The sequence below is a fragment of the Mandrillus leucophaeus genome, unplaced genomic scaffold (assembly GCF_000951045.1).
Source record: "Mandrillus leucophaeus isolate KB7577 unplaced genomic scaffold, Mleu.le_1.0 Scaffold717, whole genome shotgun sequence".
Classification (NCBI taxonomy): Eukaryota; Metazoa; Chordata; class Mammalia; order Primates; family Cercopithecidae; genus Mandrillus; species Mandrillus leucophaeus.
The window spans coordinates 2170057-2187052 of record NW_012107775.1 but is presented as its reverse complement, the minus strand read 5'-3'; the positions used below and the strand labels follow the sequence as shown (position 1 = coordinate 2187052).

The following is a 16996-nucleotide window of genomic DNA, read 5'->3' as shown; positions in this document are numbered from 1 at the left end:
AAGTCTGTTAGATGCAAAGGCTTGATAGATTCAAGTTAAATATTTTTGCCTGGAATATATCATGATGATACTGTATACTACATTCCATCAAAAGACAAACTATCCGATTGAGCTACAACGTGGCCTTTAAAAAATGTAAATTATAAATGTACATAGCTTCCTCTGCATTTATTATACAATACTAAACAAATTCTTCAACTTGGACTACAAGTTTCTGAACGATTTGATGTCTGCTTACTCATCCAACTTTATTCCATCCCAATTCTATTTGTTTTTAAGAGTCTTGTCATATGTTTCGTTTCTACTCCCGAAACAGGGTAAGTGCTTGCCTCCTAGGGCCTCTGCACGCAGGCTTTTGGTTTGGAGACTCTCCTTTGCCACTCCACCTCTCTCCACTCTTCTCCTCTCCTGATGTCAAGCATCTTCTCAAATTACAGGTGTCATTTTCAATGTATTTAAAATTTTGTTCTTTCTACAAAACAGCAACCACAGACACAGGTTCATTTTCAGTTCACCTACTCCGGAGAAAACCTACTTTCTTTATCTTATTTAAATTAGGGTCCTCCAAGCGATCTTAACATCTCCTAAATCCCAAGTACCCTGTTTTTCTTTCTGATACTTTTTCCGTTTACCTTAATATCTGTGTCAACCTGACAGTAAGCTGCACGATGGCAGGGGTCTTGCCTACCAGGTTCCCTGTGCACTCCGTTCCTGTGCACAGCAGCCCGTCAACAGTAGCTTAATAAACATCATAGGTCACAATAACCCTGGGACCGCATCTTGGGGAGGTAGCCGCAAACTCTCGCAGGTGGCAGTGACAGGAGTACTTCCCCAGGGGGTTGTTCGAGTGGATGAATACTCTTACGTGAAAGTGCTCAGTACACCACTGCGGCAAGAAGGAGGAAGGGAAGAATTCCAGATGCGGAGAAAGTAGTATTTTACAGCATAGCACACCCTGAACTGGGTCCAGGAGGGCGTCGCCGCCGCGACACCTTCACGTGACCGCGAACGGCTTAAGGACCCCGCATCCAGTGCGCTTGCGCTGGAGCTCCCGGAAGTGGCCGGACCCGGAACGCAGGCTGAGCGCACGTCCGTCAGCCCGTCAGTCCGCCAGTCCGCCAGACCAGTACCTGTCTCTTCTCGGCCGTCGTAGGCTGTCCGCTGTCTGTTTGGCCCGAACGGCGGCGGAGGCGCTGATCATGGCGACGTTCATCTCGGTGCAGCTGAAAAAGACCTCAGAGGTGGACCTGGCCAAGCCGCTGGTGAAGTTCATCCAGCAGACTTACCCAAGCGGCGGGGAAGAGCAGGCCCAGTACTGTCGCGCGGCGGAGGAGCTCAGCAAGCTGCGCCGCGCCGCAGTCGGTCGCCCGCTGGACAAGCACGAGGGCGCGCTCGAGACGCTCCTGAGGTGGGCGCGGGCCTGGGAGTGGGTAGTTTGTTTGCCAGCAGTCCCTCGCCGCCCCTCTTCCTGTCTCCCCCCTTCCCTCAATCCTGTAACCTGGGCCGAGCCGCCCCGCCCCGGTCTGACCGGGCGCGTAGGTGTGGTCTGCATTCTTTGCTGGTGAAAAGGACCCGCCCTGCAGGCCGGCTGTGACTGCCCGCTTGTCCTGCCCGCCCGCCTGCCCCAGCCCTTGGTCGGCGAGGGCTCCGTCCATCAGGTGCCTGGGAGCAGCAGTCTGCCATGTACTGATTTCTCTTGCCACATTTACTTAGAAGTAGTTTTCACTTTTTTGGGTCTCTGAAGCTTCCCCTTTCCCCCCATTTTTCCATCACTGTCTTTCTTGGGCCAAATTTAGATTTCATAATAGTAGTTGCTTGAAGGAAGTGGGCGAAGTGAGGGAATTGGGACACTGGACCAAATGTCTGATCAGCTCATCACATTGTCCACATAAAATGGACCATCTTCCTCAGTTCAAAATAATCAAATGACAGATGGAGAATTCTGAAAGTTAGGAGCTACAAGTATTTGAAATAAAACTCTAGTTACATAGTAGAACCGTTCAAGGTAGGTTGTTTAAAAGCAGTTTGTTCTCAAACAGGTATATACATAATAGAGTAAATTTGTTATTTTAGCAAATGCTTATTTAGCTCATTCTGATTTAATGAGGGTTCGTTTCATTATACTTAATAGTTATAAGAACATTTTTATAGGATTTTTTAGTTAAAAATTTCTTTTGCCTACCTTGTTCATCTCCGTATAGTATATTCTATTTGTTTCACAAGAGAATCACAGCTATATTCCAATCCAAGTAGCAGAAACCCAGGCTAAACTAGCTTGAGCTGAGAAAAGACTTATTCTGTCGGGCACGGTGGCTCACGCCTGTAATCCCAGTACTTTGGGAGGCCAAGGCGGGTGGATCACGAGGTCAGGAGATCGAGACTACCCTGGCTAACCCGGTGAAACCCCGTCTTTACTAAAAATACAAAAAATTAGCCTGGTGTGATGGTGGGCGCCTGTAGTCCCAGCTACTTGGGAGGCTGAAGCAGGAGAATGGCGTGAACCCGGGAGGCGGAACCTGCAGTGAGCCGAGATCGCGCCACTGCACTGTAGCCTGGGTGACAGAGCGAGACTCCGTCTCAAAAAAAAAAAAAAAAAAAAAAAAAAAAAGGAAAGACTTATTCTGCTAACTGAAAAGTCTAGGGATATTCTTTCCTTAGCTTTAGGTATCACTGGAGATCGTCTTGCCTCCATGATGCTTCCCTCGAAAGCTTTGTTCCTGTATTGAGAGGGATGGCTGTAGTGTAATTACAATCGTCCACAACACTCAGTATCTTACAGAAGAGAGTGCTTTTCTCCTTAGCTCTGGTGGAAGTCCATGGGAGGCTTCTGGGTTTGTTTGCACCCATTTATGATGGTGGGAAATGGGCTAAGTTAATTGCCCTTATCTGAGTCTTTCAACCGATTTAATTTCCTCTTACCCCATGTGTCAAAGCAAGATGAGTCCGGGCTGGGGAAGGGTTGGTTCTCCAAAGGAAGGGATATTGAATAGATTGCTCAGAGGAATTAAGACCCCTTGGTTTCAAATTTTTAGAGCTAGAACTGTTGGGCTGCAAGGGTAATTAGTGTAATAGCATAAGCAATTTTTTTTTTAGTTTACTTTGGGATTCTTAGCCATTCTTTAGAATTAACATAATTAAACAATTTCAAGGTAATTTTTATGTAGGCATGAATAGCATTCAGTGAGGATTTTCCATTAGTAATATTAAGAAAACATAGTTGTGGTATAATGAACCCTGTGATAAAAATCTTGTTGAATATATCAAATTTGGTTCCAGCCCTCAGATTTGGGGTCTTCAGAAGCAATTGGTGCATGGGTTTTAGACTAACAGACATGGGAGGTTGGTGGATAATGGTTTGGATAAGGTTCTCCTGTGAACTTTAAAACTTAATTCATTTGTTCATTCTTTTATTCTTTTTACCAGACTTAAATGTGTGAACTGTTCCTAGGTAGTGAACCTGTTGTAGATATAGTCTCTTTGAAACTAACCATGTTTCTTTAGCCACCTCTATATAATCCCCTCCTGCCACATTAATTCAACAAATATTAAGTATTTTCACTATTTGGTCTTCTAGAGGGGTTAGGGTAAGCTTGGAGATATTACTAAGGTTTATAATGGAGATAGGTACAGAGGTTCCTTAGGAATATATGCTGTAAAATTAGATGTGAATCAGTTGTGTGATGTTCATTCAAATCCAGCAGAATATTTTACTTTTAATAATGATGTTTGGATAATTGTGTAAACTTAACATTAATTTTTTAACTTAATGAACTTTTAAACTAATGAACTTTTAAAAAGAGAGTTTAAACTAATTCCTAAAGAATTGAAGCTAGCTTGGTAAGTCCTGATATGCAGCTCCATATATAGCTTCAGTGATAGACTTGTTTTCCTATTACTAACTTGTAGGTGTTCTATTAAAATTTCCTACAATGTACATTTATGCATATTATAATAATGAGAATGAGTACTTAAAACCTTACTTGTTCTGGGTATGGTAGCATGCACTCATAATTCCAGCTGAGGCAGAAGTATCACTAGAGCCCAGGAGTTTGAGGCCAGCCTGAACAACATACTGAGACCCTGTCTCAAAACAAAACAAAACAAAACAACAACAACAAAACCCTTTTGTATGCTACTTCTTCCTTTATAAAGTGGCTGTTACTAAAAATTGATTAGACCTTGGTAAATGGTGACCTAGGGTGATCAAATGGGAACCCTGCTGGTTTTTTATTTTTTATTTTGTATTTTATTTGAAGCTCCAGATATACCAGTTACCAGCATTGTATAATTTCTTTTGTGGTGATCAATTTCTTTAGAGAGAAAGCTTCTAGTCTCCTTCTATGAAAAAGTCTGCTTATCAGCTTTCTAAATTTTATTCTGGGGAACGGAGGTTGGGGATCTTAACAATCATGTATGCAGTCTGTCAGGTACATCTATTTTTAGTATGACACCTGCATTAGGGTTAGGTTCATTTCTATGTGGCAGATCCCAAATTATCTGAGTTAATATTTTATTCTTTTGTAAAAAGTTGGCAGGTAGGTAGTTCTGGTAGCCCAGGGCTGGTATAGTGGTTCTGCAAAGTTAATTGGGGCTCAGATTCCTTTCAGCTTTCTGCTGTTTAAAACCTAGAATATTGTTCTCAGGTCCAGGTTGCAATCATCCAAGTTCCAGGTACAGGGCTTGCCCTTTTAGGGTGTTTCCTGGCAACTGTTCCACAACACCCTGCCTGTATGTTACCAGCCATCATGTGTGTCCACTTCTCATAGGATGCTGGGAAAAGGAATTTTCATTATGAACAGCTGTATACTCAGCTAAAGATACATGGTTTTGTTAATAAGGAATAGGATAGACTGATAATGATGTAGTCAGTTAGCACTCCCTACCCCACTTAACAGTGCTTGATCTCCACCTTAGTTGTATTTGATATCTCTGACTTTTTTTTTTTTTTTTTGAGGCAGAGTTTCGCTCTTGTTGCCCAGGTTGGAGTGCAATGGCACTATCTTGGCTCACTGCAACCTCCGCCTCCCAGATTCAAGCAATTCTCCTGTCTCAGCCTCCCGAGTAGCTGGGATTTATAGGCATGCGCCACTCTGCCCGGCTAATTTCGTATTTTTAGTAGAGACGGGTTTCTCCATGTTGCTCAGGCTGGTCTTGAACTCCTGACCTCAGGTAATCCACCCGCCTCGGCCTCCCAAAGTGCTGGGGTTATAGGCCTGAGCCACTGCGCCAGGCCAATCTCTGACATTTTTCTTAAGAGTGAACCTACCCTCAGAGCAGAGAGGATCTGGGAGCTTGAGGTTTTCTTTGAAGGATTTTCGACCACACCTCGTTCCACCCTCACATTGAACTATATTCAGAGGTACCTCATGTTTCTTAATTCAGATCCTTTTCTGGCTTCTCTGGCATGATTTGGCTTCTACTTTGGCTCCCTTCCCTCTTAGCCAGTTAAGATTTTGGCTTTCTCTTTTTTATTCACTTTTCACCTTTCAATGAATTTTGTTGAAACCTCTTATATCCTGTGTGCCCTTTCCCATTCTTTTTGTCCATGTTCATGTACATCTTTTACATTTTTAAATTCTTGTTTTAGTGGGTTTTGGTGGGAAGCAAAGAAGGGTGTTTATTCTGATTTATTTGTTTAACTGTAAGAGGAAGGTGTTTACATTTTCAGCTCTCCACAGTGCTTGTAACAATTTACATTCTCATCAGCAGGTATATGGGAGTATTTTATTCCTCCGTATCCTTGCTAATACTGATTAATAATGTAATTTATTGCTTTTTGCTAAACCGATGGGTGAGAGGTAATATCTTTAGTTTGCATTCCTCTTACTTTACTGAGGTTGAACAGTTTATGTTTACTGGCCACTTTGTTTCTTTTTCTGTGATTGCTTGTTCTTTTCTTTTTTTCTATTGAGTTATTTTTTCCTGACTAATTTGTAGGAGTTGTAACATTTTCTGGATATTTATACTTTTTTCATTATGTATGTTGCAAAAATCTTCCAATATTTTTCTTGTCTCTCAACTGTGTTTATGCTATCTTTTGTCACTTGGAAGTTCCCCCAAAATGTTGTCATCTCATAATCTGTAGTTAAGATTTTTTTCATATTCCTAATGTGCATGTGTTATGTGCGATTTTCCTCCCTCAGATTTGCCAAAGGTTTGCAGCCACCTTTTCTTTGTTTAAAACCAAGGCTTTTTGGTTGGTTTTCTGCTCTTATCATTCATTTTTTTAAAAAAATGTTGTTTGTTCCCTTTTTCTGTCTTTTTGTATTGATTGGTTAGCTCTCCATCTTTCTGGTTTTTCTAATATATTTTAGGACTGCGTATTTTTTTCTCAGTCTGTATTGGTTGCGTCCTACTATCTTTTTCATTTGCAAAATGAAGTTGCTGGAATACTCTTTTAATTTCTGAAATATTTTCTACACAGTCGTGTTTTATAGATCAGGAAAGAAAATGTTCTGTTTTACTTCACAACTGTTGTTTGGATTCTGATTGTTGATTTGGTGGTGAACATACTGTTTGCAGAACGTTTCCTTGTCCCATGGCCATGAAAATTTAGGCTTGCAGATGGTTTGAAGGGTGAGTAAAGCAGGGTTTTATTGGGTGAAAAGGAAGAAGGGGGGAAACAGGAACTCTCGCAAGGCTAGAGTCCCAGCTAGGACACATTCCGCCTGCAGTTTGAATCTCAGGTTCCACACAGGAAGAGGCGGGGCCAGGCTCCTCCCTGTAGAACTTCTCGAGGCTCCACCTTAGTGAACAGGCTGGTTGGAGTTTCTCCAGGGACACCCTCCCACCTGGCTGTCTCAATATTGAGATAATATTAGCACAATGACATTGCTACAATTTGTTAACCAGATACTAATGGAGAGTCTGTGTGAACCATACTATAGGAGACAATGTGGAGGATATAAAGATACACTTGGTCCCTGGTCTCAAGGAATATCTGTAATTGGCAGACCTTTTTGGCTCAGTAATTTTATTCCACATAGATGAATACATAAGGAAAGATTTAAAATCTGATTTTTTTATGTGTTTTGACTTTTCTGGTGTTTAGTAAATAGCTTATCAGGACTATTATCATTCTGTGTATCTGTAAGAAGAATCTTCTGAGGTGCTTTACACAGAATGTTTAAGCCCACACAGCTATCTTTATGGCAGAACTGGACTAAGATCCTGACCTCTTGATTCCCCAGCTAGTTACTTTTTGCCATACTCTCTGCTGCAGTAGTGCTTGATTAATGATTTTTCATGTGTTAAATTGGGTGAGGAAAGAAGTGTGAAAATAAAGTTCACAAAGAATATAGGAACTGCAGCCAATATCTCTGGCCCAGCTCTTCTGATTCCCTTGTTTCTTCCTCTAGTTGGTGGTCTGGAGTTGCACATCCCTAAATACAGATTGGAGCTGAATAAGGTTGTGTCAGTTAGCATTGCTGTATTATTTTGGCCACGTGAATTGGTTGTTCTTGATCCCATACCTTCCCCTTAAATTAAAAATTTTTTTTCCGGCTGGATGCGGTGGCTCATGCCTGTAATCCCAGCACTTTGGGAGGCTGAGGCGGGTGGATCATGAGGTCAGGAGTTCAGGACCAGCCTGGCCAAAATGGTGAAACCCTGTCTCTACTAAAAATACAAAAAATTAGCTGGGCATGGTGCGAGTGCCTGTAATCCCAGCTGCTTGGGAGTCTGAGGCAGAGAATTGCTTGAACCCGGGAGGTGGAGGTTGCAGTGAGCTGAGATTGCACCTCTGAACTCTAGCCTGGGCGACAGAGTGAGACGCTGTCTCAAAAAAAAAAAAAAAATTTTTTTTTTTGCTTTTTCAAAATTAAATGTATAATTTAATCTTTATTTAAAAATTTTAGCATTTTTGTTTTTTAAGACAGGGCCTTGCTCAGTTGCTCAGTTGCCCAGGCTGGAGTACAGTGGCGCCACAATAGCCTACTGCAACCTCGATCTCCTGGGCTCAAGCAATCCTACTTCAGCCTCCCAAGTAGGTACATACCACCACACTTGGCTAATTATTAAATTTTTAGTAGAGAGGAGGTCTTGCTATGTTGCCCAGGCTGATCTTGAACTCCTGAACTCAAGCGATCCTCCTGTCTTGGCCTCCCAAGTGCTGGGATTACAGGTGTGAGCCACCATACCTGGTCAATTTTTTTTTTTTTTAAACTAGAATTTCTAATGGGAATTTGTCCTGTACCTGTTTGTAGTATTTTCAGAGAAATGTATTTATTTCCTAGTTTCTTTTTCCCCATGAGATTTTTAAGTTGAGTTATTATATATTTGTGCCAAAGTGGTTAAGTTTTATAAAATACTGGAGAACATATATAAGCACTTCTACATAGTTGCAAAATAATTATCTATACCATTTGTCATACATGTACTACTGTGTGTCCAGGCTCTATTTTAAGGATTTGATATACAGTATACAGTACCATTTATTCCTCACCCTTAAAGGAGGTATTATTATTCTTCAGGAAAGGTTCAGAGAGATTGAATAATTTTTTCATGATCACTTAGCTAAGAGTTGGGATTCAAACTCAGGGCTATCTGACTTGAAAGACTGTGACATCATACATTTTAAATATATTTGGGATTATATAGTTTTGGTGAAAAAATTTGCTTATTTCTAAAATAGAATCTATAAAGACACCAATTTTTTTGCAGCATTATTTTCCACAGTGTGCTGGTTTTTACCAACTCCACGGCTTAGCATACTGGCTTTCCCTGTGCCTACTTGTACAAAACTTGCAGCCTAGGTCTACTTTGTTAGAAATACATTCTAGGCTAGAATCTGCTGCTGTAGTAAAGTGTACTTAAATGTTAAAGAGAAGGGTGTGGTAGATTCTTTTGTTTCTGTGGGTTCCTGACCTAGAGAACTTTGGTACTTGAAATCTAGGCTGAACTGTGAGTGTAATACCTTGTGGAATTATATTGAAGGAGTAGCTTATGGTAGTTGGGTCTCCTGGAACAGCATTTTGCTTGTGGTAACTGCAGTTAGCAATGGCTACTTTCTTTTGTAAAGGTTCATTGATCTCTCTCATTTTGTTGGAGTTTTCTCCATACCGATCAGACATTGTTGATTTCCAGTGACTGCCCTCCTGTTGTACTTTTATTTCAACTTCTAAATCTGTCCTAAGATAGCCATTTTACTTTGAGGATTTCATCACATAGCTTCGAATCATTCAGATATAGGATATAAATGCACTGTTCCCCCCATACAGCTCAGATTTTGTTAGTTGGCTTCAAAAACTTTGGGGTGAAGAGAATGGGTATAAAAATTTTAGTGCATTCAGTTTAGCCATTCTTTCTTTCCCCACCCATTTGCAGAGCAAGTAACCTCATTTCCTACTACTGCCTTCCTTGTTCACTTTATAGCAAGGGTCAGCAAAATAAGGCCTGCTCAGCTGCCTGTTTTTGTATGGCGTATGGGCACTGCTCCAGGGGGTTAGCATGGTGACTGTTGGAGAACTAGCTTAGCTGTTTGCCTCTGTTCCATTCTCCCCTTTGCTTCTAGCTCCTGTTCCCCTGACCAGTGGCCATGCTTTATTGCTGCCCAGACTTACTCTGGTGCTGCCTACACATTGGGTATTCTGCTTGGCAATGGCTTGGCACTAAATGGTAGAATCTCAGTCTGGAAATTGATGACTCAGCAAATTATCTCACCTCCAACCAGCTGGGGCAGGTGCCCATGGTAGGCCCTCCTTGAGAGTTTTGGTCTCATTGGGGCAGAGTAAAACTGACCATGTCGGTCACTCCTCCCATCTCCCCATGGCTCCTCTCCATCAGACAGGTACTTTTTCTTTGGAGAATGTCTCCAGGATGGCACCTGGGCGGCTGTGTGCCACAATTTTGGGATGGCCCAACCTAGGCAAAAAAGGTAGAGGGCAGGGGTTTTTCTCTTGTTATATAAGTACTTACATAATTATTACATGCTTGATTTAGCCCTTTTCCCAGCAGAGTCTAGAATATCACTGTTTAGAAAAAAGTTTGCCAGTCCTGGCTCTATGGTCATATTGGCCTCCTTGCTGTGCCAAGCACACTTTTAGGCATGGTTGCCTCAGGCATTTAGCGCTTGCTGTTCCCTCCTTCTGGGCTTGTTCTTTGATAGCTCCTGTTCATTCACAAACCAGAATTTTAGGTTTTACTTTTCAGAGATAGAAGAAAACTTTGCATTTTACCGATTCATTTGCTTGGGGCTAGCAACAAAACAGCAAATAGATCCAGTCTTTGCTTTCATGGAATTTAGAATCCTTTGAGAGAAAAGGCAGTAAACATAATCCCACAATTAATAGATCACAAATTGTGTTAAATCATATGAAGGAAATGTTCAGGGACCTGAGAGATTATAAATGGAGGGGGAACTAATTTTAAAAAGGGGTTATATTGACTTTTTTTTTAAAGACAAGATTTCACTCCATGGCCCATCCTGGAGTACAGTGGTGGAATCACAGCTCACTCCAGCCTTGACCACCTGGGCTCAAGTGATCCTCCTACCTTATCCCCCTGCATAGTTCCCTGGGGACTGTAGGCCCACCACCTCACCTGGCTAATTTTTTGTGTGTGTATGTATAGAGATGAGGTCTCACTATGTTGCCCAGGGTGGTCTCAAACTCCTAGGCTCAGGTGATTCTCCTACCTCAGCCTCCCAAAGTGTTGGGATTGTAGGCATGAGCCACAGCGCCTGGCCTAGATTGACTTTATCACTTCTGCTGCCACCATGGACTACACTGATCCGTGCTAGCGTTGTCTCTTGACTGGATTACTATGGTAGCTTCCTAACTGATCTCTACTTCTGCCCTTGCACACCTGCAGTCGGTTTTCTACACAATAGTCATGGTAACTCTATGAAAATAAGTCATGTTACTGTTTTGTCCAAACCTTTTGGTGGTTCACCCTCTCACATTATATAGTAAAACTCAGAAGTCTTACAGTTGCACTCAAGGCATCATTACTACTTTGACTTCATCACTATTTTCTCCCTTGCTTACTCTATGGCCATATTGGTCTCCTTGCCATGCTAGATACTTTCTCAAGTACGCTCTTATCCCAGGGTATTGGCACTTGATTTTCCCTAGATTGGAAATCCTCAGATATCTGCTTGGCTCACCTTACCACCTTTTTCACGCCTTTTATAGTCATGCTGTTTTAAAGTTAAAGCTTTTTTTTCATGTAGTCAAATGACCATGTTATTTAAAATGACAACCTTCTTACCTCTCCCCATATATTCACTTTATTCCTCTTATCTCTTTATTCTCAATGGCACTTACCACTGTCTTCTATATAATATTTTTGCTTGTTTGTCTTCCCCTCTAAAAGCTTCACAAGAGCACAGATATTTAGATGTTTACTGCTGAATTCTTAATGTCCTAAAACTGTGTTTGGTTCCTTAGTAAGCTCTTGGTATGTATTTGTTGAATGAATGAATGAGGAACTTTCTTTGGTAACAGTGTCAGCCTAGACAGAAGTGAGAAATGGTGATAAAAAGAGTGAAGGCCCTGAGCAAGGAGAGCATATAATTTAGTGACTAGAATGTATAGTGAATATCCTGAGATGAGGCTGGAGAGTTGGATGATAGCCAGATCCTGTAAGATCTTCAACATTTTTGGATGTAATGTTAAGTATAATGGGAATCCACCAAAGGGTTTCAGTACTTAATACTTTAGAGTTTATTTCCTGAGTACAAAGATATTCTCCTACATAGTACAACTTTCAAAGTCAGGAAGTTGGCATTGATTCATTATTACCATATAATCCATAGAATTCATTCAAATATTGCTGATTTTCCCAATATTATTTACAGGTTCAGGATCTAATCTAGAATCATGCAGTGCATTTAATTATTATGTCTCTTTAATCTCCTTCAGTCTGGACCAGTTCTTCAGTTTTCTCTTGTCTTTGATGACCTTGACATTTTTGAAGAGGACAGGCTAGGTTTTAGAATTTTCCTCAGTAAGGGCTTGTCTCATTTTCTTGTGATTTCTGTATTTTTGCATAGGAGTGCCAGCGAAGTGATGCTGTGTTCTTTCTAGTGCTTATCAGGAAAAATATGATGTGAATTTGTTCTGTAGTGGTAATGTTTATTTTTATCACTTGGTTAAGATGGTGTTTGCCAGGTTTCTTGACCTTACAGTTAATAAGTATGTTGTACTAATTAGTAAATATTTTGTGGGGAGATACTTTGAGACTATGTAATATCCTGTTTCATTACACACTTTTCATTATTTTAGCCTTTATTGATGAACCGTGCCAGAATTAGATACTATACTCTGAAAGGTACCAAATGGTAATTTTTCTAATTTCCTCTAGATTATGGTACTGTAGGGTAGAGTTTTCCCTATTCACCTGTTTATTTACTTCAGAGTGGTGTTCTTATTTTCCTCAATGCATTATATTTTACTGTTACTTTTATTAGTTAGATTGGTTCTATGCTTGGCCATTGGGAGCCCCTTAAAGCTACCTCCTGTGCCCTTTTGACATGTCCTCATCATTTTTTGAGTACTGCCTTAACTTTCTGGCATAGCAAGATGTTTTAGGCTTGAATATTGAATTTTTTCGGTCTCAGCCCTGGATTCAGCAGTTTCTCTAAGGAGCACTTGGCTCCTTTTAATGCAAAAGATTATCTGGGCAGTAGGTGTGCTTATTGCTACTATAAAGTGTTACTGCTTATAGGCCCTCTTAGCATATAGATTTAGGAAATACATACTTACACTTTTGTACTTGTTTTTATTTCTCTCTGCTACCTTTAAAAAAAAAAGAGTTAAAAAACTAGGTGGGTGTGGTGACATGCACCTGTAGTCCTGGCAACTCAGGGGCTGAAGTGGGCAGATTGCTTGAGCCTGGGAGTTCAAGGTTACCATGCGCTGTGATTGCGCTACTGTACTGCAGCCTGGGCAACAGAACGATACCCTGTCAGTAAACAAACAAAGTTCACATTGATATCTCTAGTTCCAGTTTAAAACTGTGGAGTTACTCTAACCTTCTGCCTTCTCATATTTGTGGATTTTTTTTTTTTTTGAGACAGGGTCTTGCCCAGGTTGGTGTACAGTGGCGCCATCTTGGTCCACTGCAGCCATGACCTCCAGGGCTCAAGTGATCCTCCCACCTCAGCCTTATGAGTAGCTGGGACCACAGGTGTGTGCCACCACGCCTGGCTAATGTTTGTATTTTTAGTAGAGACAGGGTTTTGCCATGTTGGCCAGGCTGGTCTCGAACTGTAGGCTCAAGTGATCCACCCACCTTAACCTCCCAAAGTACTACGATTACAGGCATGATCCGCTTGCCTGGCCCTTTTCAGGTATTTGTATCTCTGACCTTGAGAAACTTGGCTTCCATTATTTTCAATGTATTTACTTAACTTCATAGTTTTTCCTGTTTATAACCAAACTCCTAGCCATGCCAGCCAAAAGCTTGGTCTCAGATATGTTGCCCACTCCTGCTGAAAATTTGCCCCCAGAAATAATCATTACAAAAATACCCCTGATGAAGGGGTGGGGGAAGTTTAAGGAAAAAGGAAAGGAGGAAAGATTAGAGGCCAGTTAGAAAGCTTGGCCTGACCCTTTTCTACTCCTTTCTCTGCCAGACTTGCTGACTGAAAGCTCACCCTGATAGGGGGAAGACTGCTTTATATTTTGTGATCATTCTGGCTGCTATGCAGAAAACAGGTTGGAAAGAATGAGAAAGGAAATGGAGAGATTGTCTAGGAAACTTTTGGATTTCTAGCTGAAAGACTGTGGTGGCTTTGATGTGCTGTGTGGCAGTGCTAGAGACAGATAGTGGTGGGCTTACCCAAAACATTTGAAAGTTGGTAAGCCTGCTTTTAATTGGCAGTTTACCAGAGATACTAATTTGTCTAATGGATATAAACATAGTTGTTTTAGTAAGAAATAGTATTTTTAAGAAATATTTTGGTTTTCGGAGCAGATGTTAGTTTGCTTTTAGCCAATGACAGTTGATAAATATTTTTCTGTGGTGGTGGGTATGAGTTTTTGTTCATAGTTTTTCACTGCATACTTTTTTTTAGCTTCTGGTTTATGTATTAAAATACTTTGTTTAATATAAAATAGCTGCTCGAAGTAAGCATGAATAATTTTTGTATCATCTTAAACCAGTTGTAATTACATGAATGTATGTAATATTTGGCTCTGGTAATTATTAATTCTACTCTGTTTTTTAGATATTATGATCAGATTTGTTCTATTGAACCCAAATTCCCATTTTCTGAAAATCAGGTAAGTCATTAATTGTGTCTTAAAATTATATGGTAATGGCACCCATTTCCTTCTGCCAATATCTTCACTGTCTTTAGAGTTTTATGAGATAGTGTTATAAAAATAGGAGCTTTTAGGTCTGTCTGATGTGAATATATGTGTTTCCGAAGAAAGAATCTCCTGGAATTCCATTCATGTCATTCTTCAGTCACTTCTGGGGCTCATGTAGAACAATGGTTTCTTTGTTTTTTTTGGGACTTCATTTTATGTCAGTAGGATTTATTGACTGATTAATCTACTGTGTCCTTCCCTTTGACTTTTTCAGAATTAGGAAGGAAACTGCAGAATTCAGGAATTATTAGTCTCAGTTTATGTGCTTTAAAAATTATTTGTACAAGTTACATTTGCATGTAAAAGTTGCAAATGCTGTTGTGATTAAATGTTAATTACACAAATGTCAACTTTATCTTCTCCTTAAAGGCTAGATGTTGAAAATGCTGATAATTTCTTATAGTTTTATTTTGGAGATTGGATAAAGATTTTAAAATTAGTGATACTTTTAAATTTTAAAATAGTTATAAGAAAAGTACTTTAAACATTCTTGTACTAAAGTTTTTACAGGTGAAATAATTATATGTTGAGATTTCCTTTAAAATATTCCTGGGAAAAAAGTGTAGGTGACTAGAGGCAGGACAAGTTGGGAGGTAGATGAACCAAGAAGGGCAAAAGACTAAGGCTGCTGATGGATATACTGGAGTTCATTCTCTTTATTCTCTGTAGTTTTTCTGTATGTTTGAAAATTTCCCTAATCAAGAATGTAGACATTTTTATATTAGATTGTAATAAATAATTTAAATGAGGTTTACTCTTTTCTAATCTTTGTATGTGATAATGCATATTTTAGGAGCAGAGAGTTTTTTGATAAAGTAAATATTTAATTTTCATGTAGCATACAGAAAAATGAACAAATCATGGGTATAGCTTGAATCTTACAAAATGAGTATGCCTGTGTAACCACCACCTAGATAAATATTAACCTATCCCCCAAAATAACCATTCTCCTATTTTTGTCATCATGGAATAGTTTTTAATTTCATCTTTTAGGAAACCTGTAGTACTTACTTTTGTTTCCCTTGCTTCACTTGGCTTATTTGACAAGTGTCTACTACTTACTTTGTTCCATTAAAGTCATCGTGTGTTTATAAAGATGAATAAGATAGTGTTTATGATTACCGAGGCAGAATGACCATTTGAAATATCCTAGTGCCAGTATTTTACTTTTTTAAAATTTCAATTTAAAAGGAGAAGGAAAGAGTTGGGTGGGTATAGGAGATAATATTTTAGACAGATTGAGCTTTTGTCCTTTTTTTCATGGTGGATTTTTCTTCAAAGGAGACTTAATATTTAATGAGATTCAGGAAGGTAACATAATTTTCTATTTTCTTTCATTCTATCCAGATCTGCTTGACATTTACCTGGAAGGATGCTTTTGATAAAGGTTCACTTTTTGGAGGCTCTGTAAAACTGGGTATGTAATTTTTAATAAAAGTGATAGGAAAATTGGTCTAACTACTTTGCATTGTTTTTAGTTTTTAAAATTGTTATCCTAATGACTCTTTATAAATACTAAAGTTTTTTACATCTCATTTTCTTTTTAACTTCAACTTTTAATGCAATTTTGAAATATTTGTAGAGAGCCCATGCCTTGCCAGGCACTGTCCTAGTTATAAAAATGAGTAAAACCGATGTACTCAGTTGTTGGGAAGATAGTTGATCATGTAAAAGTGTAATATGTAATGTCAGCCTATGAACAAACTCACGGAAGTATATATGAGGAAGAAAGTAATTCTACCTTTTGAAAGCAGACAATGTTTGAGTTAGGCCCTGAAGGATGGATTTGTAGAAAATAATATTACAGACACAAAATCATAACCATAGGTCAGAAGGGCGAGGACTTTTGATCTACCAGCTCCAGCAAGATAACATCTCTGTGCCTTAATTTTCTCATTTGTGAAATGGAGATAATACCACGTATTTCTTTGGATTCTTTTTTTTTTTTTTTTTTTGAGACAGAGTTTTACTCTTGTTGCCCAGGCTGGAGTACAGTAGCGCAATCTCGGCTAACTGCAACCTCTGCCTACTGGGTTCAAGTGATTCCCCTATTCTCCTGCCTCAGCCTCCTGAGTAGCTGGGATTACAAGCACCCGCCACCACACCTGGGTAATTTTTTTTAGTAGAGACAGGGTTTCATCATGTTGGCCAGGCTGGTGTTGAACTCCCGACCTCAGGTGATCCACCCACCTCGGCCTCCCAAGGTGCCTGGGATTACAGGCATGGGCCCCTGGCTGATCTCATTGGATTCTTACGTGGATTAAATGAGTGAATACTTGTAAAGTCCTAAGAACAGTGCTCAATAAGTATTAACTGCAATGAATAATTATATTATTACGTAACATTGTAATGCATATATGATATATATGTATTATATGTATATTATATGTATATATTATATATGTATATACAATGTATATATGGTATATATGTATTTGTATATAATATGTATTATATGTATCTGTAATGTGTATTATATGTATATATGTGTATTATGTATATATGTATGTATTATACACATACATGTATATATACTTATGTATACATACGTATACAGCATATATTTGTATACATATATGCATATATACATATGTGTATGTATAGTATATATACTGTATATATTCATATACATATATGTTTATTATATATACATATAATATTTATATAATATATAATGTATA

General features: G+C 39.4%; 1 protein-coding gene across 2 annotated transcripts in view; it reads left to right on the top strand.

Moving 5' to 3' along the window:
- The first annotated feature begins 54 nt into the window (after positions 1 to 54).
- PDCD6IP (programmed cell death 6 interacting protein) overlaps positions 55 to 16996 on the top strand; it is a 77364-nt gene continuing 60422 nt past the window's right edge. For both annotated transcript variants that reach the window (XM_011965176.1, XM_011965175.1), the window contains exons 1-3: positions 55 to 1408; positions 14171 to 14225; positions 15663 to 15732. In XM_011965176.1, coding sequence (XP_011820566.1) covers positions 1200 to 1408; positions 14171 to 14225; positions 15663 to 15732 — 334 coding nt within the window. In that variant the 5' untranslated portion in view covers positions 55 to 1199. The remainder of the gene's footprint in view (positions 1409 to 14170; positions 14226 to 15662; positions 15733 to 16996) is intronic.